The sequence below is a fragment of the Lipophrys pholis genome, assembly GCF_963383615.2.
Source record: "Lipophrys pholis genome assembly, chromosome: 4".
NCBI classification, from domain to species: domain Eukaryota; kingdom Metazoa; phylum Chordata; class Actinopteri; order Blenniiformes; family Blenniidae; genus Lipophrys; species Lipophrys pholis.
In genome coordinates, this window is record NC_137637.1 from 19,940,896 (window position 1) to 19,968,796 (window position 27,901).

Genomic DNA, 27,901 nt, shown 5'->3' on the forward strand with positions numbered 1-27,901 from the left:
ATTCAGTGCGGGGTCGGGTTTCATCTCCCGACTGCTTCAGTTCCGTTTGCTCATGTTTTGGTTCTATGTAGCTCCTCGATGTGCTGCTGCCTCCTGCATCTATCCAATCCCTGAAATCTTACCTAAACAAGTGCTGCTGCTGTTCTTTTGGGGAAGTTGAATGAGCCATATTTCGTTTTTGTTAATATTTCATATTTTCTGATCCTGAGAACTCTTCAGATCGTCAACATGAGGATCCAGAGGCAGGACATCATTCTACAGGCTTTCCTCTTAATCCACAGTAAGTAGTCTGGACTTTTACATTGTCTGACTTTGTGATATAAGTGTGTTATCAAACGTCGATCCAGTACTTGAAAAGGACAACTGTGAATCTGCACATGAAAAAATACTAATAATTTTGATAATAAAAGAAATACAGAGGTTTCTTTTAAAATACTTTATATTTATTATTTCTTGCACTGCATGTTTGTTTAAAAGCTTTAATATATCCATCTGAAATATCTTTAATATAAGTTTCTGTTGGTTTTCTGATGCCAAGGCAGAAATTTCTCACTTGATCTTATTTTTCCACACATCAAAGCCAGACTCAGTGATCACTTCTTCCTGCACAGACATTCTTGACAGATGAGTATTTCAGGCTCGTGACCCTATCACCAAAAATGCATTCGGTTAAATGAACACCAGACATTTTTGTAAAGTTCAACTAATTTAGCACGTTTGATGTGCTTTTGGCGGAACAGGCTGACTGATCTGTTGTTTCTGCAGAAAATACATCAACAGGACCGCGTGCTGCGGCTGCCTGACAATGTCTGCTGAAGTAATTATCTCACTCACTCCTTCTTCTGTTTCAGTCCCCATGGCCTTCTTCTTCTCGGCAGGTATTTTCCTCTCTGCATCCTTACAGATTCATATTTGTGCGTTTCTGTTGACTGAAAACTCTGTTTGTCTGCAAAGCGTGCTGTCAGTCAGACAGCAGCAGCAGTGTCGTGGTGGCAGGTTACAACGTCAGCGCCCCAGCCGGCTCCAAAGTGGTGCTGCAGTGTGTGAGCAGCCGCATGGTGTGGACCAGGGACGCGGTGCGGGACAGACAGAGGGTGGTCCACTGGGACATGTACCGGGCTGAGCCGGACTACGCCATGGAAAGGGTGATGGACATGTTCTCCACGGGGGACCAGAGGATCTACAACTCCTACAACCTGGGCAGGGTTGGCCTCAATCCAACAGCCTTCAAGGACGGAAACTTCTCCCTGGTCATCAAAGGTCACACAAACACTCCGTCGTTGACCGTCGTGTGTGTCTGGGGGATTTATGTTAAATCACTGTGTTAGTGGGACTCACTCCTGCATTGCTTGGTTGTTAGGAAGAGCGATTGGACAGCTGGTTTACACATTTATGGAAGCGACTTGAGTGGCGTCATTAAAAACATGAAACAGAAGAAAATTGTAATTGGTCAAAAATGACAGCTTTTGCTTTTTTGGTGGTTGTTTTTATGAGAAAACTTCTGCTGGTTTAGCCGAACCACAGTCATGATGTTTCTTTCCTGGTTCATTACTGTTATTGTTCACAGATTTAAGTTATACAATGTCTAATGAATTGGATGAATTTATGTCAGTAGGACCTTCGGCGACTTATTGCCTTATTAATTATTGCTGATTCACCTTAAGTTAACTACCTTCATAAACGTGTACATTTTATGATGTGGGCAGAACTGGCCTTAGTTTTAGGAGAACGGGATCGCTTCCTTCATAAAACACGTAGAAGCCCTGCTGTCAAAAGCTCTTTGGTGTCGGCTCGTGTGCTTGTAGGTTCCTGACTACAACCACCATTTCAGAACAGGCTGCTGCAACCAGTCTATGTTCTCCTTCCCCGGAATGACAACGTGCATTCAGTAACTATCTAAAGAACAATCTGGTAACAATCTGATAAAAAGAGGAAAAATAAAAAAATTCAAATCCTGCAAGTACTGTCGACATGGATTTTGTCCCAGCACAGAGATTAGAAGGTGTGAAACAGACAAGGTAGGTACGAGGTGTAACAATCATTCAGTGATGCAGTAGAGTGAATGTAGAGTTCTTTCTCAGCAGAATAGTGAAAAACCAATGGAAGCCAAGCCCATGATCCAGAAAGAGCATAGACAGAACAATTTGCAGCTGCAGCAGTAAGACCTGGAGAGAATCTCCATCAACCTGTTTGTAGGCTTCATGAAATGTTTCTTGTTGTGTACAAGAAAACTAAATCCTCAAAGTGCAGATATGTCAATATTCTACTTAAGCAATGTGAAGTATAGGTGATAAATAAAAGATGGTCTATATCTGCCTGGACATTTTACCAACATTATCATTTTGTCTGATATACCCAGTTAGATATGTTGTGTCTCCACTTGTGACCACAGATGTGACCAGGAACGACAGAGGTCTGTACTCCTGTAACCTTCACCACCTCTACTGCCACCTGTATGAGACAATCAGAGTTCAGCTCAATGTCACCAAATCACGTAGGTGTCACCCTCAACCCGCTGAAGTACACCGCTCCACAGGCCGCCTCAGTGGACTTCATTTTTCTCTTCTCACCCCGAAGGCCGTAAAGAGCAGCGATTCTGGGACGGACACAAAGCCGTGTACGTGGTGCTGCTCGGGAGCACCGTGGTGCTGCCCTGCGTCAACAGACGGACTGTTTGGACGGACTGGAGCGACCAGGAGGAGGACCAGCAGGTTTGTGTCTGTGCACCCGTTCACCCCTGCGGGTCAACCTGAGCTCAGATGTGATTGTAAAGTCACGAGGATAGCTACTATTGGCTGAGAGATGTGTTTTCTTCCTGTCTTGGTCGGATCCAGGTGGTCCACTGGGACCGTCAGTCCCCCGGAATCCGGCATGACCGGGCAGAACGACTGGTGGACCTGTATGCCTCAGGGGAGCATCGTAGCTATGGATCTCTGTTCCTCATGAGGAAAATGAACATCAGCAATCAAGCTTTTGCAGAGGGAGACTTCTCACTCACCATATCTGAGCTGGAGGTGTGTTTGCATGAGCAACAAGTGCTTCTAATATTGACTGTGGGGGACACACTTCTGTAGCAAGACACCCTCCCAATGATTGGTGGTTCAATCTCACTCTGTCCTTGTGTACCAGTGCACAAGACACCCACCATTAAATGGTTTGCAGTGGAGGTCGAGGACCTCGCATGGCAGCCATCATGATTGATGTGCTGCAGTAATTAAAATGTGCCATTTCAGGATTGCCTTCACTGTTATGTGTTATTTTACATGAAAGGTTTTGCAGAACACAGAAGTTTCATCAGTCATTTAACCCCGAAAAGGTCAAACTTCATCATGTCACTGAGAAAATGAGGCTCGTAAAACCACAATGTAGAATAAATACTGTAGTTCTTGTCTCACTGAGCTTTTTGAATCAGTTTCATTAGAAATGTATCTGTTTGAAACGGTTTAATGAAAAACAGTTGAATTCCTCCTCAATGACCGCCACAAAAAAAACAAAAACATTTTTTTTACTGAACAACATTTGGTGTTCGAATAAAGTGATGCAAACAATGGGGTGTTGTTGACAGCCCACAGACCAGGGGATTTATTCCTGCCACCTCCACCATCACTACTGCGGTCTGCATGAGAGGAGAGTGTTTCAGCTCGCCGTGGAGCCGCCGCTGGTCCAGACCACTGCTGCAGCCAAAGCACTGCCCAGCGAAGACAAAGGTAACACACACACGCACACACACACACACACACACACACACACACACACACACACACACACACACACACACACACACACACACACACACACACACACGTCGTCAAGAGTGCTGATGTTTTATGACTTAGTGGAGTTAAACTATCAAGTGTGCTAACCCCCCCTCCAGTTCATAAACATCTGTTTTTTGCCTTTCACTCATCCCCTCTGCGCTGTCTTGTTTTGTCCTACGTCATTTTTCACTGTCTCCTTTTGGACAGAAGAATGACTGCACAAGAAAGAGAAACACACAGACTCTGAGAAATCCACCTCTTTCTCAATCCTTCATTTCATGAGAGATTTAATGTTTTTGCATCGTCAGCGCGTCTGACGCCAGCCCCCTAAACTGCACCCGTACACCCTCAAAACACTGTAAGCCTGACCCTCATCGCCTTTCACCTTCTACTTTTACATCACGTTACAAGAGAACACCCTTCTTGCTTTGAACTTTGTGTGTGGGCTTTTGTTTTTTTATCCGGGTCCCTCTTCCCCTCTGCCTGCTCTCTCCTCCATCTCCCTCTTGTTTTCTTCACAGTTTCTGTTCACTCAGTGTTTCTGCAGAAATCCAGAGTCGGGGTGGGATGGGGTGGGCTGGATTAAAGGAGACTGGCATGGTGCCCTGCCAGCTGCCTGCCTCGAATTCTTTGAAAATGAGACCATTTCTGGTGCATGTGTCTACTTTTCCAGTAGGTAACTGAAGCAAAGCTGATAATGGCAGATTCCTCAATGTGGGAAAATCATTGAGGAGAAAAAACATTTGAAAAGAGAAATGCCTGTGGCTTGGAGTCTTCGGACTGGCCTCCGGCTCTGCCTACACAATTAATCCTCCGCTCACGGAGCTGTAATAACACAGTAGGATTACGCTGTAGGAAACAAGCTGGTTGGAAGTGTGCCTTCTCCAAGATCGCCGTGAGTTTTAGCTCAAAAACCTTCCGTCGCCCACGGCATTTTAATGTCCTGTTATCTGCTTTGCCCTCGCCGACTGTCTGCTGCCCTGTTGACGTTGGCTCGCTCCGGACATTCTGCAGAAGTTTCAATTTCTCTCCTCCCCTCCTCCGTCTTCCGTTCGTCCTCTTTTTTCCATCCTTTGATGGTTCCACATGCTCAGGTTTGTTTATTTTCATCACGTTCTTCTCTGTTTGTTTCTCTCTCTCTCTCTCTCTCTCTCTCTCTCTCTCTCTCTCTCTCTCTCTCTCTCTCTCTCTCTCTCTCTCTCTCTCTCTCTCTCTCTCTCTCTCTCTCTCTCTCTCTCTGGACAAGGACAGGAAGTGCTCTTCACCCACGCAATGTCTCAGTCCCGAAACGTATCAAAAAAGCAAGCATGCATTCGCCAACCACAAAAAAAATGGTGAAAGTTAATCTTGACACTCAGGTAAAAGTAAGCTGTCTAAAATGTGTCTGTATCCACCGTATCTGTTCATTTCTCTTTTAACAGCAACTGTGTTGTTGCTCTGAACCTGCTCCACTGGACCACTCGTGCCAGTTAAAAAACAACAAAAACAAAGCCAACTTTGGTTTTTTTTTGCAAGTTCAATACAGTTGTAGTGTTTTCACTGAGCCTATTCTTTCAGTTCATTACAGCCGTGTGTGTGAAATGTACCAGCGATGTAAACACAAAGAGAAATGTGTGCTCCATGTGTTATTATCTCATTGATTGATGGTGAGGACAATTTTGTTGCTTGGGAAACATGCAGCCGTGAGAGGCTGATAATTCCTTTCAGATTTAATGTAGAACGTGAAAAATGTAGATGGAATGAGAATTTTATGCGTGAGGTGGATTTCATTATGGGTGAACTTGATGCACTTTAAATCAAAATCCAACACCTAAAATCCATCTTTTCATCCACCGTCCATGCAGTTTTATAAGATACAGTATATAGCAATAACAGCATGTTCATGTTAGGATTTTGTCGACTCGGCTTTAGTATGAGCCGGAAGTACTCAGCACTTCCAACTCTTACTAAACATGGATGGGCCAACTTCAGACCGTCTGTCCATTAATTAAATCTTCTGTTTGGATATATTCTGGATGAAATTCCAAAGGCTGTTCTGTTGCTAATAGGATTTTCAAATCACAGATTTGTATCTATATTTACGCCTGAATTACTCGTTTGCAGCATTTTGAGGAGAGTCATGATCAATGTGGACAAATTAATGTATTAGAATTTTGGGACCAACAATGAGCCTCTTATTTTTTAATCTCTGTTTAGCTGTAAAAAAGTGACAGAACACCCACAAGTTAACATCATTTAGACCGACAAGAGAGTTTTAACGGGGCTGAAAAAGTCACATGTATGGTTGCTTGTCATTTGAATGTTACAAGTATAAGATACATTTAGATTCTTCTGATTTGACCAAGTGGATTCCTGTGTATATCGGTCTGTATTGACCTAAGGTGACCAACCGCAACACGGTTTGGAAATGTGGAGCATCACTGAAGTACAAGAACAAAGTATTCAAACTTTTGTGGTTTTCCCACATCTGGTGGCCACAGAAAGAAAATGTTAATATAGGGGCTGTTTTTTTTCTTAGACTGCGATGTGAAGGAAAAAAAAAAAGAGGAAAGAAGAAGAGGGCAAGGAGTTTGTAAGGAGGAGAAGATGTAGGTCAGCCCTTCCCCTCCTTCTCAACAGAGTCTTTCTCTCTGTGCAGTTTGGGCTCCGCTGTGGGAGGACAGCTTCAACACAAACACACATGTTCACATGTTTGGGGAGAAAGGCCTGAAAGCCAATTAAGCAAAAACCAGAGGAACTGTGTTGTTCATGCTTTTGTGTGCCCAGGCGGCGATGTGTCAAGTCAAAGTTTGTCTTCTGGATGACCGGACATTCTTTTTCCTCGCTTTGTGGAGTGAGGCAGGCCTCTGGAGAAGCATCGCACCGTCCCCTTCCTCTCCCTTGGCTCTCCTCCTCTGTTCCAGCTCTGCCCTGTCCTTCCTTCTCTCCTCCCGCTTTCATTGCTTTTCTGTGTTTTACTGCCAGGAAAAGTAAATCACAGCATGACACTCTGTCTGGATCTCATTTTGGCTCCAATATGTTGAGTCTGAGATCCACAGCTGCTACTTGCCTTGCACTTTTCTTTTCTTTTTTTTTTTTCACGAAGCTAAACAAAACCAGGCTTTCCTGTGTCGTCTGCTTCCCTCCACTCAGCAGAACTGCACACATCGCCTCATCCAGACCTACTAATTAGTTCCTATTTCTTAATTTAATTCACATTTGTAGTAACGATTGTTGTTGCGAAGACACGTTAAATGTAAACTGTTCAGTGCTTGATAAGTGCCTGAAAAGATGGATTTACGCTCCAAAACATTGTTAGATTATCTATAGATAAACAGGAAACTGCTGCTTTGAGTGCTTTTAATTTGAAAAATCCCCCCCACCGCCCCCGACCCTCTCCTGTTTTTAAGCTCTTCAAAGCCATGAGTAATGTCTGCATTGTAAGACATCTGTAAACCTGAGTGGGACACACTGGTTTTGTTTATGAGAGGAAAAGTGGGAAACGGGAGGAATAAAATGCTGACCACTAAACTTTTCTGCCACTCAGACACGACTAAGGCTGAGTCACCGCGAGTCATCACTGTCATCCTGCCCGACCAGAGACATCACTTTCTCCTGCCGCTGGGCTACGTCCTCACATCCCTCCTGCTCCTGGCCTTCATTATCCTCATCGTCATCCTCGTCACGCGACGCCGTCGAACCAAAGGTCTGACTTGTGTTCGGAATAATGCGTTGTGAACTAACTGGTTAATGTAACGTCACTACTTCTGACAAGCAAAGCATTTTCAACAGGTAAATATTAATATATGACAATCCTTTTAAGATGGTTGAGGTCGCGGTGAGCTTGTTGCACATTACCTCTGCTTTAGATGAAAGTAGTTGTGGAGCCGCAGTGCCATGCTGTCCTGTGTGTTTTAAAGCCTTTGTTTACTGGTGGATTGCCTCTTCATTCTTGAACTGACCGACTCCTCCTCACAGCAACATGAAAGACGTCAGACTTTCAGTAAAGGAACATGAAGCTGTATTGACAGTAGATGCAGGGCGGAGTGTGAGGCTCACGTCACACGTGAATTTTCATCTTCTCGCAGCATTTATTATTAGATAATTGCTGCACTTCACATTTATAATGTTGTTTCTATCATTAGTGGGATACCGAGGTGAGCAATGTGTTATCGTGCTCTAATGTGAAGTTTGTCTTCTGAAAGTTATGGGCCATTGACTTTTACTGTTTCAGACACCTTCCCTGCTCCACTCCTGGTTTAAAATGATATCACAGCCTATTTCATGGTTTTTGATTTTTACATGGTCTCTGTTACATTCTTGACCGTGTGCCGAGGAGACCTGGGTTTGAATCCCAGCAGGATGCAGTGTATGAGTCCATCCAGACAATGGTGCAACTTTTAATGCCTCACAGTGATGACTCCTGTATAATGGAGCAGCCGAACAGACAATTGTTTTTTTACATTTATAGCCAAATTGTTTTATTCAGAAAATATTTTTTTACTGCCTATTAATCATTTGCCACGATTTCTTTAAAAAATTACTAGAATGAGGACTTGCTGGGAAATACCAGTTTTGCATCAATTTGACCTTTCTGCCTTGCGTGTAGTTTTCTCTCATGCATTTCCTCATTGGTTTATTTTTCTTGGCGAGACGTTTTCTTCTGAAATGACTAACTAGTATTTTACATTCAGCTGATGTATTCCACAAAAAGACTATAAGATGATGTTTGTTTGCATGTTACCAACACACTTTATTGTCCAAGCTGAAGTCGTTTTCCTCCAAGTAACAAGTTATGCTTCTTTTTGTTTTCAATAAATGGTTCAGTAACTAGTCAACAGTTTTAGATATGTAACTAATAACTAATCAAAGTCCTGATCTTGAAGAAACTACTTGACTCACTTCTCATTTTTAAAAAGCTTTTCACTTAATTTTTGTTTTTTATCTTTTCAGAATTCTATCCTCAAACCTCCATGAGGTGAGTGCCGATAACACACAAGCACACACAAACTAGTGTCTTGGTCTGGTATTAAACACCGAGCCTGATGTGTCCGTCTGACTGCCGTAGGTCCAGCCGAAGACACAGCAGCTCAGACGAGTTTGAGATGGACGTCACTGAGGCGAACGCGTGCAGCCAGGAGGAGAGAAGATTTGGTGAGTCAGAGTGCAAAACAAAATGATGGTTTCAGATGGGTGTGTATACACTGATTCTGTCCTGTGTTTAGACTACAAGAATAATCTGCTGAAGGAAAAAGCCCACGTGAACCCTCAGCCTAAAGTCATTGACCTTGACAAAGGTATGCACATACATGCAGATTCAGCTGCTGTGAATTACCTTTCCTCCATTTTCGTTCCTTGATCTTCGTTACTTTTGTCTCTCACAGAGTTGCAGAAGTTTTCAAAGTGAGAAAAGGAGAAAGCAGTCAAATTGGAGACACTGGCTGGTCCAGCGGCTGCTCCAAACCAAGCTGGTCATCTGTCCGGGAAGGATGAAAGACGCACAGACAAAAAAGATCAGTTTTACTAAATCATTGACGTGGAATGCAGGGGGGGAAAGTAAAAACGGCTCACATCCGGTCTTGTGTTTTTCAAATTGTCAGTGGATAAACTTACAAGTCTTTTTCGCCTGGCTGGAGGACCACCCAGCATGGTGTTATGGCGCCCCCCAGAGGACGATCCACACCTCAACATGTATATAAAGGAGAAACGAGCACAGAGAATAAACTGAATTGACACAGCTGTCGATTCAGTGAATTTAAATAATCTGTTGTTTTAGCTTGAGTCATTATAAATCAAGTTACAGGAGAATGTTCTTACTTTTACTTTGTCTTACAATACTGTTATTTTTGGGGGGCTTTAAACGACTGGGCTGCATGTCTGGGACAGCTAAATCAGTGCAGATGAACATGTTTTATACCCATTATAAAATACACCATTTGTGACATCCTTTTACATCCATGCTGCTGCTGCTGCTTATTAAATAAAACACTTGTTAAAGGAAGATAGCTTCTCTAGTGTCAAGCACTTCACACAATCACTTGGGATTTAAATGTGGTTTAAAGAAATATTTTCCTTTTTGTTTTCACGTCAAACTCTTGACTTCGTCATGAACTAATGATTCGTTTGTCTTCAAGTAATTCACTAAGATAGTGGCTCACAGCTGTTTAGGGGTTCTCCCACCCCTGAATAATGATGTACAAGGCATATATGGTTGTTGGTTGCACCTGCTCAATTTGACAGCTTATTGTGTTCAGCAAAGATGTGACAAGTTGTTCAAGCATTTTACATCTTCACTTACTTGATCTGTCATTTCTCATTTAACATGCTCCTTCATGCTTCATGCACTTTACATACTGTGTCCTCATGGTGTACTGCCAATAAATGCAGTGAAATTCAATTATGTAAATGAAAACAATGATTTTCAATGTGGTTTGGATCAGTGTTTTTTTTGGGGTTTTTGGTTTTAACAACCAAACGACTCGAGCAAATGAAAGAATCCATTCCATGAACTTACCGTGTGCTTTGGAAGAAAGTGAGGTCCTCGTCAGTTTCCAAGTTTAAAATACAGAGGCAGTGGTTCTTGATATGCTGTACACATTTTGCAGAAATCATGTGTCTTGTTAATATATTTTCCTAAATTAGACCAAACCAACTTTTCCCACTGATGTTGAAGCAGCTATACCGTTCAGATAGTGGATGTTTGTAAAGCCGTTGTGTTCTGTATTGCGCTTCACAGATTATCGCACCACATGTTACATGTTAAATCATAGCTCATTTAATCATTCCTCTGTGTCACAAACAGTCCCTGAATTCAAAACAAATGGCTTTTGTTTGTTTTGTTTTTTAATAAATTTTGAAAGTTGTTTCGTGTACATTTTCTATAAAATACATGGTACTGTAATATAGTCTGAATCTAAAAACAATAGAAAATCCTGCTGTCTTGCACTGATGAACAACTGTAGGAACAGAAAAATAAGCAGTTTGCAATCGGGCCAGCACGTGCATTCTTACATTTACACAAACTCTCAGGAAAGAACAACAACAACAATGACAATGTTTACATGTTCTGCAATGGGTCGGGCGCAGGCGCACACACACACACACACACACGCACACACACACGCACACAGCTGAAAAGGATATTAATTTAAGTAAACACAAGATCACAGAAAGCATTAGGGCTTCGCTGCTTCTGCTTACACGAGGAGGAAAGCTACAGGGATTGTAGGTTGATGGCCTGTCTGGAAAATCCTGGGGCGTGGGGGGGGGGGGGTCATTCGACTGTCAAAGTAACGAAGTGATGCTCTGGGCAAATAGGAAACCAACCTATGGAATTAAGAGTGACTTCAGCCAACAAATCAACAACATGTGGATTTGAACATCAAAAACAGAGCAGCAACTGAGTGCGTCCATCAGAAAATATCTATCATTTGTCAATCATGGTAAGTGACTTTGCCAGTGGAGGAGGATGCGGTGCACACACTGTACAGCCTGTACTGTGTCACTGAAGAAGTGTTCTGTGAATAAAACCGTGCCAGCGCTGTCTTGGTCTTCTGGACATGTCACACCTCCTCTCCAGGTAGGTAAAAAGTGCTCATGTTTAGGGACCACAACCAGCAGATCGTTGCATACTGAGCATATGTTGGCTCACAGCGTCTGAGGATCTGGATAGTCTGAAGTTCAACCTAAACCCCTCCAGGGTTTTTGAATAACACAAAGAGAAGCGAGGTATAATATTCATGGTCATCGTGACACTGACTGAGGAAAACATGCCAGTAAAATGCCCGTCTGTCATCTTCCTCTGCTCCTCAGGGCCTGTTCCAGCCTCGGTTACCTTTACAAAGCACGACTTAGACTAAAGCACAGGGATCCCCTCCTCCGGATTGGTCAGAGGAGGCTGCGGGTGTTGTTAAGGTTTCCAACCGGGCTGGTTCACTGTGAGGTGGATGAAGGTTGTTTTAAGTTACAGGTCTCTTTAAGTGCCGACTGCTGGTCCAACGGGGTCCTGCGGAGAGCTCTCTGGAGGTGAAGAACTGTCAGGGGTAGGTGGGTGAGCGGAGTGGGCGCCACCTGCACCTGAGTTGCAGCTCGCACAGGCCTGAAAAAAATAGAAGTTAAGTCACTTGACAGTAAATCCAAAGATGAATTTGTAATACCAAGAGATGTGGTGACGTGAGAATCCCTCTAACCCAAGCTCAAGATCTTTCAACACCTCTGCAATGGGCAGAGGCTCATCAATTGGTTTTTAGACAGAACTCAAGGAACACTTGCACACGCATGGTGAGAACATGCAAGCTCTACACGGAAAAGCCTGACCTGGATTTGAACCATCTACCTAATTATACATAGATTGCAATTTCCCACCATCATTTAATTCAGTGGGTGTGGTTCAACTGTTTTCTCTGTGATTTCATTCCACTTCAAATGAGCTTCCAACATGTTTATGTGAGCAGAAAGACTTTCAAATGTCCTTGTGATACCTGTGTGTCGATTTCTTGTGGGATTCTGTGCAGTTGGATCCATGGATGGACCTCAGCCAACTCTTCTCTCTGCTCCTGGGTAAACCATGGCTGGAGGGGCTGAAGGGCGCGAAGCTTCTCCCTGTCTTCCGCCAACACCTCACTCTGGTCCCTGTAGAGAAAATAGGACGACGAGACAGAAAACGACAGAAAATATGAGCGAAATGAAGCTGAATGGTTAAAAAAATGTTCTTGTCCAGAGACAGCATACTACTTTATAGAGAGTTGGGGTATCTCAGTAGAAAACCAAATCAGATGATTGGGTCCCCAAAACAAAAGTATCTTTTAAATCAAAGTAAATAACCATCATATGGACAGACTCAGATTTCATCATCAGATCAGGTTAGAAAAGTAACAATGAGATAATTTACAAAGAAAGTTACAGGAAAAGAAGAAAAAAAACAGAAAAACTTTGCTTGAACATATGAACTGCACATTAAAGAGCTTGTGACACCATATTCCATGTTGATTTAATTATTTTCGCCATCAAAATAACAGTGAAACGCATAATTGCTTTCATTGGATGCCCCGTGGTATTTACCCTTTTTCGAATTTTGCAGTGTTGACAAGCGAACCCTCTCCGGGAAGTGGGAGACTGGAGAGGAATGCAGGAGGAATGCTTTCTCTCGGTTTGCAGGGAATGCTGCGTTTTCATATCGTGTTGGTGCTTTTTTGTTGAAGGAATTTTCAACACAGAATGATCTAATACATAGACATATAGTAGTAGACCTCTACTAGATTGTGAATGTCTACACAGTGGACATACTCTAGTACAGCGGTGCCCAACCCCGGTCATCGAGGGCGCCTGTCCTCCATGTTTTAGTTCTCTCCTTGCTTCTTACCTGCACCTAATGATGATGTCATCACATGGTTGTGAAAAAGTCCAAAATCCCTATTGGGCCCTCCATTGCAATCATGTGTGTTGCAACTGGGAAAGAGCTAAAACATGCAGGACAGGGGCTCTCGAAGACCGAGGTTGGAGACCTCTGCTCTACACATATATTGAAGGATCTACTAGTATATGTCTATGCTGCAGGCGTGTTGGAGCAGACATTGAAGATACGGAACAGATTGACGGCAGAGTTCATTTATTAATAGTCCCTCATTAGTCCTCTGACGTCAAATTTCGTCACTAAACAAACTGTCTTCAGCAGCCACACACGCTCGGGGGAGGTGATGGAGGCCGGGGGTGTAGCTCAGGGAGACACGGTGCACGTTATTTGGACTGTCAGAGTAAACCGGAGTACCGGAGGAAAATCACGCACACACACAGAGAGAACATACACACTCCACACAGAAAGGTTGCTGTCGGGATTTTCACCAGGACCCTTTTTTTTTGTTTGTTTTTTAAACTGGGACCTTCTGGCTGTGGGCTCCCAAAAACGTTTATAATAAAAATACTTTTATTTTGTATTGCTTTTTTTCAAAAATGTTTTGGTGTCATAATCTCTTTAAATTACTGCAAGTCAGTGTATCCATTTTTTTTATACATCTAATAAGTCATAAATATTGTTTTGTTCAAATCACACATTGTTTTGTTGGTTATTAGAGAATGCATCAACTACAAATACTGAAATCTATGTGATTTTGGTGAGCATGTAATGATGTCTCTTTACAATACGAGTAGAAATATTTTTCAACAAAACCTTCAAGGTAATTCAGTGTGTGTCAGTATAAAGCTCAATAAGAAAGTGAAAATGAAATTGATTACAGTGACATTTGTTCAGGTGAAAGCCTCTGATGTCATCAAACTACACTGTCAGGTTTAACTTTGAAGTAGTTGCAACTGGAATCAATATGAGATGATACCTGTAGCATCTATGCTTCATGGGCATACTCCACTCGACCATTTCAAAGCAACCATCTGAGCTGAAGCAGATTTTTGCCATGCAAATAGAAGGTTTATGTGTGTATACCTGGTGCGGATCTGGTAAGTCATCATGACACGCTCAGGCGTGTGCTGGATCATGCTCCACAGCGAGTTCTCCACACCCTCAAAGTTGCGTTTGTGCTCGGCCGGTGGATCTTGGCTCTTGCGTGCTTTGCGCGACGTGTCTGAAGAATCGTTGCTGGCAAAGTATTTGCTGCTGTTACTGCTGCCTGTAACCCAGATAGCTTTGTATCAGACATTGCATTTATTCACAATATCAGGTTTCAAATTTTGTCACTAGGCCTTAAAGAACATTGCCTAATTTACTTGTTTTTCTGACTAGATAATTTATTAACTATTAGTTATTTTTGGAAGCATCTTCTATTTTTATATATTATTCTTTAGCACAAAACAGAATATTACACAAGGTGTTACCATGTAGTCTACAGAAAGTCCACGTTTTTTTAAATGGGAATATCCAAAAAGAATAGTTGAATACTTTCTTACCAGTGTGTGAGGTGGAGGTTCCATTGGATCCTGACCCAGATCCAGATCCCAGTGAGCCTCCAGACTCCCCTGATCCAGACCCTGAGGCATTGGAGCCGGTTCCAGACCTGGCATCCTCCTGCAGCAGTAGGTCCAGGAGCTCACTGGATGTCGACTGAGCATCATGGTTTGCAGAGTCACTTGGGGCATCGCCCTGGTAAAAGCAAACAGTTACCAGTCAGTTGTGAACCTTATCAACATATGCTGCTCATTCAGGGCACACATGGCGAGGGTTGACAGGCAATAGGAGACTGACCTCATTGGCATGTTGTTCATGGAGATTCTCGACATGATTGTGTGCGGCGCTCCCCTGCCCTTCACTTGGTTTGGGTAGTTCCTCCTGCAGCAGGTTGAGCTGCAGTGGAGAACTGGAGCGAGAACTGGAGAATAAAGCCCGAGGCTCGGCTGTTTCCTCTTCTTCACAAACAGAAGAGCTTGCTCTTGGTGAGCAAAGCACAAGGCCTGGGGAAGTATGAGTGTGGGGGGCAGGTTGGACTTGGAACTGGGGTTGAAGGAAAGGGACAGTGCTCTGGGAAAAGCCTGTCATGGTTATGGGCGTCTGGGGCAGTAAAGTGGGAGCTGAGGGCGGGTAAACGGATGGGTAGCCTGGAGTGAAAGCTGGATAGTTGGGCAGGATGACTGCCATGACTGGAGTCATGTAAGGGTTGAAGGCCTGGGTTGATGCCATCGGCTGAAGGTTGGGAAAGTTCTGGATGTTCTGTAGGTTCTGGATGGGCTCCATTTGGATGGGTTGCATTCCTGGCAAGGTTTGAGGAGATTGCATGATATTGAAGTTGTAGTTGATCTGATCGGGAGGCTGAAGCATCACTGGTGTTGCAACAGGTGGCTGTTGTGGTCTGGGTGATTGCTCAGGGCCAGGCTTCCCCATTACTGGAAAGAATGGCACCTGCAGTGGGGAAGCCTGGCTGTAAGGTGCCCCCATCTGAGGCTGGGAGGACTCTGAAGAGGGCCAAGAGGAGCCAGGGACACGACGAGGGGGACCAGATGGTGATGTATAGCTGTCTGAAGAACCCAGGGCTTTGGGTCGCTTGTGTCTGGGTTTCCCTTTCCGAGAACGATTCCAACCTCCAGCGCTGACTGGACGCAAGTAGTCTCCTGTGGTGAGACAATTGTCGCTCAGAAAATCAGTGTCTTCTCACAGACCAGACTCATCACTTTCTAAAACCACTTTTCTTTCATCAGTAGACATGCACAAACCTGGTTGGTGGGAGTGTGCCATAGAGCTGTTGTCCTGCTGCAGATAGGAACTATACGGGCTCTGAAGGATGCGATTGCGGAAGCGATCGACGTACTCCTGCTCCTCCTTCTGGGTATGAGCTGACAGCACCTCCTTGGTGAGACCTATAAACCGCCGTTCCTCCGCCGCATGGCTCGGGGTTGGACGGACAGATGTCGGAGCGGCATCAGCAGGCTCACTGCCCATTGGAGCATCTTCCAATGCTGTGGCCTCTATAAAATATAAAGAAAGAGAAAACCGGGGGAGTTACAATTATTCTCTCTACCAGAATTATCAAAACTTCTCCATTTATAGCAAAACCTTAAGTGTTGCCAGATATGTGTGCTTCAAATGGAAAAAAAAAAACTGCCACACTCGTTTTGAATGCAGCCAGTGACATGTTATAGCTTGGCAATCCCTGTAAATAAACCATGATTAAAATGTTTAAGGTGTGTCTTCCCATGTAGTGAGTGGAAAACAAAAAACCCCATATGTAGATGACAAAATTGCAAACATGCTTTTGCACCTGTTCACAATCCTAAAATAACAAAACGTGAGATTTTCAGAAGATACTCTTTGGTTTTATTATGAAAACAACTGCCTATTATGGAGGGAAAACCTTCATAATAGTTTATTAATATAACTGAATTTAGGAAAATGGGAATTAAATTTCCAGTTGTTAGATATATTTATCTTTTTTTTTTTTTTTTTGCCAAACATCACATTTCTATTCTATATAGCATAATTCATGAATTTGTCATTGTAGGAAAAAGTACATAGCCGACTTGCTTTTTTGTTGATGAGAATTGATGCCATCTTGTTGGCATTGCCAGTAGGTAGTCGTTCTGCAGTACAAACATTTAATTGTTTAAGCTACATTCATACTATACCCATTCTGATCCTGATGGAAAAACACATTTAGATTAAAAACTCAGGATGCTCTACAGGGGGTCAGTGTATACCAACAGCCTGCCAGACTCGCAATAAAAATGGGGATACCTGCGATATATGAAACAAGACACCTGCTTAAGGACTGTTGTAGTGTGATTCATAAAGCCTATTTCACCCAATTACAATTGTTCAGTATTTCTTGACACACTCAGAAAGGAACACAGATGTGAACACAAAGATATTTGTAATCTCAAAATTCTGGGCCAATTTTTTTTTAAAGATAGTATTAGATAATTAAAGTGTATGCAATTAAGCAGCCTGGAAATAAGAGGTAGGTTAAGTGAGTTGTGAGATCTGTAAAATGTCTGAGCAACTTTGATGATCAGACACTCTGACGTACAGGTCCTCACACATACCTGACTCAGGCTGCGGCACGTGGACAATGGTGCTGCTGTACGAACACTGGCTGGTGACAGAGACAACACTCATGGCCTTAGTGGACATAGTGATGTCCGTGAGCGGTGCCCCAACTACTGTCGCAGCTGAGGGTCCAACTGACACCTCACTGTTTAAAACCACCACTACGATGAAAAAGAAACAAAGCCAACAGGAATTATGACACGGATACAGTACAATAATTTCTTTTTAAATTCTGTATTTTCATACCATCTGAAGTGGTCTGAGCTGCATCAGTGGCTCCTGCAGGCTTGTCTTCTTCTGAGGTAGAGGATGAAGAGGAAGCCAAAGAATGACATTCACTCTTGCGCTTTAGGGCTGGACCTGTACAGCTCTCCAAATATCTGGAGCACACACAAACAGGTCGACAGACACAAAAACGACAGGAGTGAGATTCAGTGCTACAGCAGGAGAAAGCAACTTGTATCGGGTCAATCCTCCAGTCACACACCTGATGATGTTGTCCACACAGTTGATTTGCTGATAGGAGGGAATGTGTGTTTGCTTCCTGGTTTCTTCACGATCTCTGATCTCAGGGTTGGGTGTTGCTGGGGGCCGAGGGGCTGAGAAAATAGGAGACATTTTAGCCAATACTGAAATCCATGACAACTTGACATTTTTTTTATATATATTTTTTTTTTAATGTTTGCATTTATCATGTATAAAACTTCATTACCAGCGGCAGGTTTGCCATGAAGAGCAATTTTGTGGCTGGGCTCCACATATGCCTGTCGGCCCCAACTTTTCGCTCTGTTCACATCAGCACAGATCTGCTGCAAAGTCATCTGCAAAGACACACATTGAAATTAGTTGAGTGGTTCTCAAGCTCTATGTGCAAGATTAATCATGTTGATACAGTGTGACTTCTCACCGGCTCCCGTTGTGTGTCCTCCCAGAGGTTGCCATTACTGTCACTTGAAGAAGCAACACTGATGTAGTGCTCATGAGAGCCATTGCTTCCCAAACTACCATAACCGCTAGAACCATTGTTGTGTACCGGCTGTGGAGAGGAAACATAATGGAGAACTCTGAAACTCAGGAAGCAAACAATCCCAATAAAGATGTCCATATGATATCTATGTGCATAAGTGTTACCTGGAGCAGAGCATGTGTTTGTATATGGAATACCCTTTTAATTAATTGGATTACATCTAAATATACCTTATATATTTAGGTCAATCACAAAATTTAGTAGACTTCCTGACATCAATGTTGCCAGTTTACATGCTGAAGTTCAGCAGTACAAAAGGTAAACATAACACATGACAAAAAGCTTTAAGCTAGAGCATTTCTACTTTGACCTATAATTGAACTATGTGGTGATTTTGTATAGCAAACTAATCAATCACCTGCAAGAAGAGCTTATAGATCTTTGCTTGGAGATCTTTTATTTCCTCATGAGTAACAGGAACATCCTCTTTTGCTTGTGCAGCAAACACATCCTCATTCAGAGGACTCCTGCAGACAAACACAACACGGTGATGTCAGCTGTAACTGCTCAAACTATATCATTTGATTTGAACTTTCCTTGAAAGTAACAGAAATCACAGGTTTGACAGAAAACAATTGATTGAAGTAGAGACCACCAACTCACTACATTTCTCTCCTTACATGACCCTGATTATAAAAGCATGCTTTGCCCCTTACGTTCTGACTTTGTGCCGTCCAATGATGAAAGCCACCTTGCGGCTCCAGGGGTTGATGAAGCTGGACCAGCTGGTGTCTAAAGTGATGTAGTCTCCGTTCTGACAGCGCAGACGTACCGGGGAGTGTTCAAAAGGAGACTGGCCGGCATACTTCAACACTAAACAAAGTACGAAGAGACAAATGGTGATGAACACACACAAGGTCAAAATCTGATTGCAGAAATTCATTTTGTTTTATTCATGAAGTACTGAATATCAAATTAGTATTTTCCAATTTAATGGGGCAAGTGGCCTTATCTCTGCTTCTTTGTTAAAAAAGTTAAAAGTACATTGATCTTGGTCTAGCTTTAGTTGAATCGATAGTATCTGTGAGAATTATGGTTAAACTTGTTACAATCTTTCACCCAGAAATTGAGAATATACACTCTGCACATAAAGTTAATGCAGGTTACAGTATGTCCATTTTCAAACAAACGTACATCTAACGTATCCAGAATTCACATATTAGCCGCAAATGTTGAGCACCAGGGGTCTGTAACGTATCAAGCAGGGTGTAGTACATTTTACACATTCAGAAATATTTTTGAGACATAAGATGTAAAATACTGTGTGTGTGATTTTGGTAAATATTTGAAAAAAATAATAAATGCTATTTCACCGGTTTTTGTTTTTTTTGCTAAAGTAGAAAGAAAACCCAAATAATAATAACAAAAGCCCTCAAATGTCCCAGTATTTCGATGAGCACTTTGTTGCAGAAAAGTGTAAAGTCCAAAATTGATTGAATGTCTCTGCTTTCAAACTTGATTAACACTCCATTTGGAATTCTCTTCTCTTAATGATTTTGACTTACTCCTCCTTGGATACTCACCTTTCCGGTGCATGGACAGCAAAAGAGGACGGTCCTCAGGATGAATGCACGCAAGTAACGACGTGCCAATGAGATCCTGGGGAAGGTATCCCAACAAAGGCACAGCCCTGTGTACAGACATGAGCAAATTAGCCCTGCCAACATTTCTGTGCCATTTTTTTAATGAGTTTAACATAAGATCTGATTTTGCCCTTCTGTGCATGTACTGACCTGTCATCAACCTCCAGAAACACACAACCAGGGGAGTGTGTTGTAGTGAAGATGCGTTTGTCCATGGGTATCCGAGGAGCTGTCAAAAATAAGTCACATTAGAACTATGAGGTTCACAAGTTTCTACATGCACCTCTGAACTCTGAAGAGAGATTAGTCAGAGTAAGCAAAAATGGTGCCCATAGATTTGTTTAAAACTTTCTCATAACATCCCTTTCTTGAAAATTATGAAATTACACTACCTATATCAATATAATTTTAGATATATAAAGATGAATATTAAAACACAAACACAAATGAAGAATTCATCTCTTGTTTTGTGCCATTTGCTGTGATAACAGGCATACCCTCATATCCAGAGATGATGCGTTCAGCCAGCGCCAGGCAGCACGGCTCCTCCTCCTCCTCCTCCCCATTGCTCTTCATTTTTCCAGTTCCCTGCACCTTCAGCAGGTACGGTGTTATCCGAAACGGATTGTAGCGCATCTCCCCTTCACGATCCTTCCCACCCCTGAAGGAGATTGTTTTTTTAATACTGTTGTTTTCACAAAGAAAATGTGCTTCAGTAATTAGAAAAATGTTCTTAAATGTGTTTTATTTTTTTTTACTTTTTTCTTCTTCAATGCAAAGATTTAAAAAAAAAAAATAAAGATCTGCTTGTCGGATTGACAAGATGTGTAACTTTCAGCAGTGCTTCACTGACACCCTCTGACAAGAGCCAGTAACTACAGGATGTTATTAACGACACTGAGAGCTTGCGTTTCTGAAACAGCATGAAGTCACATGTTAAGTTTACAATGCCTTTACAATTCAGAAAGAAAAAAACTGACCTGATTCTGCAGAAAAAAGATTTAACCTGGGCACAGTCAAACAGGACCCCAGCTGTAGAAGCAAATAAAGCAATTTGATTAACTTCACTTAAATGTTTCATGGATTAATACGGAATTAGAGTGAATTCATTTTATATCATTCAAGTAGAAATAAAGTTTTCGAAAATGGTTTTTGGGAACTCAGAAACCTAAATATGTTGTTTTGAAGAGAGGAACAAGAATCTAAATTTAGTTTATTACATTTAAATAAAGATATTGAATGGTAATGGTGTGGTTTTTAATAAAGGAAACTTCACATTCATATTAATATCAAATTAAATAAAAAGGAAAGCTGAAAATTCATTACAAAACATACCTGTGTGCGAGTTGCTCCATGGTGGTAAATGTGGTTGTGCCGTGTGTGAATAGAAGACATTAACGTCTTGGTGGAAAAGCAGCTCCACAAATTTGGCAGACTCCAGAAACTTCCTCTTGCAGCACAGGATGCTGGGAGCCTGTTCTGAGGCGTGGAGCACGCGGCTGCTCGACAGCGAGAAGACCACCACGAAAGAATCCTACACACAGACACAGAGAGGCGTACGCACAGCCACAAAGAAATGCACACAAGCGAGTCGAGTCACAGACACACTAAGGCAGTAAACACACATAGACTTACACACCCGCTCAGGCGTGAGGCAAGAAGGTAAATGTATTTGCAACATGGAGGCTGTCAGCAACTATACTGAATCAGCTCACAACAAATCTAGATTGTGCAACATGCTGTGTGTCTATAGTGGTGTTTGCATTAAATAGCACAGAGAAGTGCCAAAAGCATTACTTTAAATGTAATGTGCTGCTTAGTGTGAGTGTGCATGAATCCGCGTGTACCGTGTTTTTAAGGGTGTGCTCAGAGGTGACCCTCTCCAGCTCTTCCAGGGTACAAACTGTGGCATCTCTCCTCTCGTCCTGCCCGTTACGCATCAGCAGTTTGTAGTATTCACTGTTGGCTACACATAACACAACCACACATAAACAAAAGTAAACAACCTCAGGTTTTAAAGTGGAGGGTTTTGTTTCAGGATTCTACACTGCCTGGTTCCCCATGTTACCTTGCACTTGTTTAACACAGTTGAGGGCGTAATGCAAGGCGTCCACCGTGCTGGCTTTGCTGCTGCTGCGTTTGTCTGATGGAAGCCTCTTTTTCATCTCAGCCACTGTGACCATTGCTTCTCGATGGGCCTGCCCTTTCTCACCCCCTGCATGCTCACTACTACACAGTTGAAGACAACACAAATATTGACATATTTATGAGACACACAGCAAGGTTTGGAGGACCTCATGATGTATGACTAAACGGCAAAAGACTGAGTTTCGAGTGCATGTCAGTGAAGTACTTAAATGAATTGTAAGTTGTTGAAATAACACATTTTAAGCCATGTCATATGGTGCTGTATTTTACTGTCATTATTTTGTGATAGTAAAGTCAACACAGGAATTTTTTTTTCACTGTTCACATCATAAACACCAGTTTGCAAAATATAAGCAAGGCTGAATGATGAAATTACAACATGAACTGTTTGTGAAGCATCGAAACATGAAAATGCTTTGCTTACAGATCGACTGCCTGCTTCACCTCACATGGCAACGCCTGCTCTATTTGAGGTTGTCATGTGAAAAACACTGCAGCACTACAGGAAGACTGATCTTAGCTGTGATTTTCTTAATATATAATAAGATGACTAAACCGATGGTCTGAAAGTTACAGTATAAAAAATTATAAAAGCCCAGCCTACAGAATTTGTCTTCTTCACACATAGACACTTAAAGCATCAATATGCTGTGAAGATTTTTGGATCAGAAGACAGTGGTGTGAATGCATATATGGCACAGAATCAGGGATAAAGCTATCGAGCACATACCTCTTTGTTGAAGTCGAGGTGGAGCCCAAGGCGCTGCCAGGGCTGTGATTGGCTGAAGAGGAGAGGTCATGTGAACCGCTGGTCATCTCCTCATCATCTTGTCCCACTTCTCCACCTGAAGCCGCACTCTCCTCCCCCCTGAGGCGCTCGGATTCCACCTGTCCATGCAGTTGCCCCGAGGACACCCTCGCCTCCTCTCCCATGGCCGACGGCAATACAGGCTCCTCCCCATCTGGACTGACATCACCTCCTGGCATCACTACACTTTGGTCGTACATCAATAGTAGTTTGACCAGTTGAGTTGATGGTGAAGGGTCTTCATATGTTCAACAGAGGGAATAGGTTCCATGGGGAAACTACAAATAAATGTTTAATGTAGTGGTCCGTTTTCACCACTGCAGGAGAGAAACAAACAGAACGTGATGAGAAAGAGGATCAAAACAATAATAGCAGGACTGGATTCACATAATTTCTTCACCCAGTGGTCTCAAACCCTGGTCCAGACCAGGGTGTCCAACCCAGCATATCAGAATTCAATGAGAACGTCATCAGCAAGCCTTTATGAAAGGCACATAATGAGCCTCTCATTGTAATCAGGTATGTGGCAGCAGGCAGAGACCCAAAACATGCGTGACAGGTGCTGTCCAAGACCAGGATTAGACATCCCTGTTAAGGCTCCAACAGACTCTACAAATTTATAAGTTCATTACCCGACACACTATCTAATGCACATTTCATAATATTGAGCACAAAAACATGTTTCACTCCATTTTGTAAATCTCCACACAACTGGGACTATAAGATTTATACCACAGACTTCAATTCCAACCTTTAACCATTTTTTTTTATATCTCAAACACATGCTTCACAAAACAAAATTAGATGCTCATTTATAATCTAAAGAAGTTAACAATATTTAAATTAGCAGGAAATCTGCAATAAATCACAGGTTTAATCTATAACCATTATAACGGCCATACCAGTTAATGCATGACTTCACAGCAGCCCACTCCTAATCAAACGCAGCTACCTTAATGTAACTACTTACACATGTCCACTATGTGAGTGGCTGTGCGAAGGGAAAAAACAATAAGTCATTAAGAACTATCCCATGTGCCATGTCTGAAGTGGCAAATGGTTCAAACACACAGCACTAAGTAGCACATTACTACCAGCTGCAAACAACTGATGCGGCTCTGTTCGATGTGACGATGTATGTCATCTTACCAATGTGAACAAACACAATCTGCCTGATTATCTAACTCTTTCTGGACTGTCTGATCATTAAACTGACTCACCAATTTCTGACTCACTCCCATCATCATACACGTTTTACACATAAGCACATTTCATCCATCAATACTGCCAAGACCAAGTAGCCTGCCAGTCATTACACATCACCGGTTCCACAATGTGATACTCGCTTACATAACAGCTGCAAGTTATGCACACCTAGAAGTCGCTCATCCAGTTGTATTTTTGTAATCCTTTTTGATGAGGCTTTTTTTTTTAAGAAAGTCATATTCACATAGTATCAAAGGTAAATTAAGTAATTTGTTTGCTTTTTAATTGACTTCTCGCATGTTTTCCAAGGATCAAAATATGAGCCAAAATAAAACAAATCCTACAGCTGTCATTGCGCATGGCAGTGAGACAAGACTCGGGAGCCAGTGAAAATATCCTGTAATGTTCATCAGGTCTCCACAGCAGGGTTATGTAAGCAGATTGCTCAATTCAGAGCATTGATACTTGAGACAGTGTACCTGCACCAACCTGTACAACACACAAGACACATGACTGCCGCTCAGGACATGTTAGGTCACATAATGCAAAGCCACTTCCTCTCCCTCCCTTCCCAGATCCAAACAAATATCACACAACTCAACTATTTGCTTTTAACAGGTATGGACTCAAGTGTGACGTGAGCATGTAGCCTGTAGTTTGTTCTGCTGTTGAAACTGCGTTGATCTATAGAGAGGTTGTTTTTGAATGTTGGTTTGCTCTCTCTGATATAAATAGGTTGCCCAAAATCAGTCACCTACAAGTATAAGGTAACAATCCAACAAAACACAATCTACATCTCCACCATGACCACTCATACTTTTTGTGTAAAAAAACATTAGCTTCATGAAGAGAGGATTTTTGAACCACCACTATTTGCTGAACTACATTAGTTCCAGATCAATGTCTTGAGAGCCCCCCACTCCCAAATGGACTAACAAGTGTTTGGAGTTGAGGTTTATAGTCAGCAGAAATGGGTATAAGTTCCATATGAACTGTACTGAAAGGTTAAGACACACAAAAGATGAAGAATTTTAGAGATAAATCTTAGCTGTGTTTTAGCATTAAAATAAATGTATATAGTAAACAGAAAGGTGAAAACATGAATGAATAATGAAGTAGTTCACTTTTTACAAGAAACTTTTGCAGATTTCCAAATTAGTCGTGATTTTGTTTAGTTTTTGAAATCATATGACCATAACAATGTATCCAAGATCAACTCCAGCATTGCTGTAGTGGCCAAGTTTCCATAATAAACAAAATACAGACTATATACCAAATTTTAAAAACCTAGGTGATAATACCTGTACTAATTTAGTGCTTTCACTCTATTCTGTTTAACTTTTATTAGGCTGCAGTGAAATGTTGGTCTATCAGGCCCTCAGGACTCTGTATTTGATGGAGAGCTGCCTCGACCTTTGTGATCTCTGGCCTTATTATTTAAGGCCATTTTCGGTTTTACGGATGATCCATAAATTTGTGAACTGACAATTTGATTTATTTAAAAAAAAAAATTGTTGTTGATCACCTGCTATTGTCCTTTCTGTTGTTGAAGAAGGGACAATTGTAAAGGAAAAAAAAGCAAAACAGCAACACAATAAAACATCACAGTAAAAATCATTTGAATACAAAGTTATCATAACATTGCATTATCAAACAGCCCTTTATGGCATCTGTTAAACAATGAAAGTACAGACAAACAATCAACAGCAACAATTGTTGTGTCAAAGTTTCTGCTCATCAAATACAGTTACAACATAGACAAAGTAATTATTAATATAAGATGCAGTGGTAACACTTCCAAATCAGAGAAGAAAACATTTGTTTTAGTAATACTTCTGAGTGGTTACTAGAGGCTACTAAATTATCAAAAAGGAGTGTGAGTGTGATTGGGACACTGCAACACAAAATGGCAAATCTACATGTCAACTGCACTACAGGCTGGAAATTTATTTTCAAATTTCAAAGTCAAAAGGAAAGTGAGAAATTGTCTTTTTAGACCAATCCAGTTGTTATGACCTCAACCTGACCTATTCCATCACCATGGAATGAAATATTCTCATACACAAAGTTGATCCGCACAAGACTTCTTGCACACACTGGCATATAACCTTGGCAGAATATACATCCACAAATGTTTGTTATGAAATCACATCATTATATAATGTGTATTCATGGACAAGCAACATGTGATTGACATACGCACTGCACTCAGTTACTTCATGGACAGAAATACTTAAGAAGATTTAAAGTTAAAGGGTGGGTGACTGACTTCTAACAAGTAGTTAAACTTTTATGAGTCTGAGGTATTAACAGTGAGAAAGAAAATAATAAAGTGGGAAGTTATCTCACAAAAATGCCCAAAACACACAACCCTATTAACGTGCACCCTCCTTTCTATCTTTGAGCTCTGCGGGAGTTGAAGGTTTGTTTAGTTGAATCTGTGCTCAGCCTAAATCATTGATCCTCTATCTGACTGGAGATTATAGCTCTGAAATTTCAACTGTTGATTGATAAATCGAATTGTATTGATATGTCCTCTTAATGGATCATCCCCATAGCTGAAAAATAACAACTCACCGTAAAATGACGATAACACTGGAACCAAATAAACGTGCAGGTGCAACATTGATGGTAATTACTAATACATTTAAAAAAATTCCAGACTCAACAAGTTTACAACCAGTTACTTCCACTGATAACAAACTTGACGCTGTTGACGGATCAGCGCCCCCTCCCCACGTGAACCTAGTGACCTGTTGAGGGAGAGACTCTGCTCCACTAAACCACAGTCCAGCCGCCATTCACTACTCAGTAAACTACATATCTGCGGCAGTCTCTACGTCAAACTCCATGCTGTAAATAAGACTTCATAATATACATACATAATAATGCCATTCGTGTAGACTGGGGGTGTGAGAAAAATAGGCGCTAACGGGCCAGAGGAGGGTTTTATGGGGAATACACAATCCCTTGGACAAGCAGCTTCCACGCTTCTAAAGCAGAAAGTAAAATAGCAGCCATTGTTATTGATGTGAAGTTATCGTGTTAGTAACAGTTTGTTACGGAATAGAGAGCCACTCGTTGCTGCCGTTCACCGACTTCGGGCAGACATTTTACACTGCTAATGTATTATCGTTGCACAGTTCTGACCAGTGCGTCCAGTAAAGTTACACCCCATCGCTCAGAGAAGCACACAACTATTAGATCTAAACACAGCCAAAGTGCGAGTACATAGAATCTGTTTACGTCCACTGCCGTCTGTTTTTTTGTCGTGTGTGAGGGGGGGTAAGCTAGCTTAACCAATTCGCTAACGACATGAAAAATCTTCGATCATTTGAGAAGATATTTACCTCTTCCAAACCACCTGTGTCGTCCTTTGAATCTCCAAACGTTACGAGTCCTCGATATTGATTTGCAGCTTGTAATTAGAGGTATTTTTTGCTGTTATGTCTCAGTCACGTAGCTCAGTCGTCATCCACTCTGGAGCGCTTGACACATTGCAGCAACGTGAGCCCGGTGCGGCAGAGCCCCGCCCACTCGCCAATGATTGGACAGACTAATTTTACATTTGTGTGTTGATTGGTCGATCGTTCTATTTGTAGGCGGAGCCAACCTGCGATCTGCCATGAGCTCGCTGGCGGCTCACGTGGCTCGCCATGTTACGCAACAGAGAAACAACACGCTTTGAGCAGAGTGCGCAGGCACCGAACTACGAGCCCGCTGACCCCCGCTGAACACCCCCCTCCCCCTCTCCTCCTCCTCCTCCTCCTCCTCCTCGGCTGGGTGAATGAACAAAACTGCTGTATGCTCTGGCTGAGGCAGCGCTCCCACCTCTGATGTCTCCCACAGGAAACCTTTGCCTCACCTTTTCAATGTCGGCACAAAATCGCAAATCAGTTTTCACTGAAT

At 42.2% G+C, this 27,901-nt stretch overlaps 2 protein-coding genes across 3 annotated transcripts; one reads left to right on the plus strand and one right to left on the minus strand.

The window, feature by feature from the left end:
* Positions 1 to 10,600, plus strand: LOC308108853 (matrix remodeling-associated protein 8-like). The gene is made up of 12 exons (XM_080462130.1): positions 1 to 280; positions 852 to 878; positions 955 to 1,260; positions 2,393 to 2,494; positions 2,578 to 2,711; positions 2,835 to 3,014; positions 3,566 to 3,707; positions 7,285 to 7,443; positions 8,691 to 8,715; positions 8,806 to 8,891; positions 8,963 to 9,034; positions 9,122 to 10,600. The coding sequence occupies exons 1-12, from the start codon at positions 229 to 231 to the stop codon at positions 9,142 to 9,144; spliced, it is 1,308 nt and encodes a 435-aa protein (XP_080318256.1). The 5' UTR covers positions 1 to 228; the 3' UTR covers positions 9,145 to 10,600.
* Positions 9,593 to 27,491, minus strand: per3 (period circadian clock 3). Of its 2 annotated transcripts, XM_080462123.1 has the most exons (22): positions 27,343 to 27,491; positions 22,709 to 23,103; positions 21,899 to 22,059; positions 21,678 to 21,796; positions 21,166 to 21,364; positions 20,811 to 20,862; positions 20,328 to 20,491; positions 19,981 to 20,059; positions 19,771 to 19,877; positions 18,904 to 19,060; positions 18,606 to 18,714; positions 18,128 to 18,256; positions 17,933 to 18,041; positions 17,708 to 17,819; positions 17,467 to 17,600; positions 17,217 to 17,381; positions 15,891 to 16,142; positions 14,929 to 15,788; positions 14,634 to 14,826; positions 14,173 to 14,356; positions 12,218 to 12,368; positions 9,593 to 11,835 (listed from the first exon to the last, which is right to left on the minus strand). In XM_080462123.1, the coding sequence occupies exons 2-22, from the start codon at positions 22,984 to 22,986 to the stop codon at positions 11,713 to 11,715; spliced, it is 3,837 nt and encodes a 1,278-aa protein (XP_080318249.1). In that variant the 5' UTR covers positions 22,987 to 23,103; positions 27,343 to 27,491; the 3' UTR covers positions 9,593 to 11,712. The 2 variants fall into 2 exon arrangements, with proteins under 2 accessions (XP_080318249.1, XP_080318250.1); XM_080462124.1 differs by lacking the exon at positions 17,217 to 17,381.
* Positions 27,492 to 27,901: the final 410 nt, after the last annotated feature.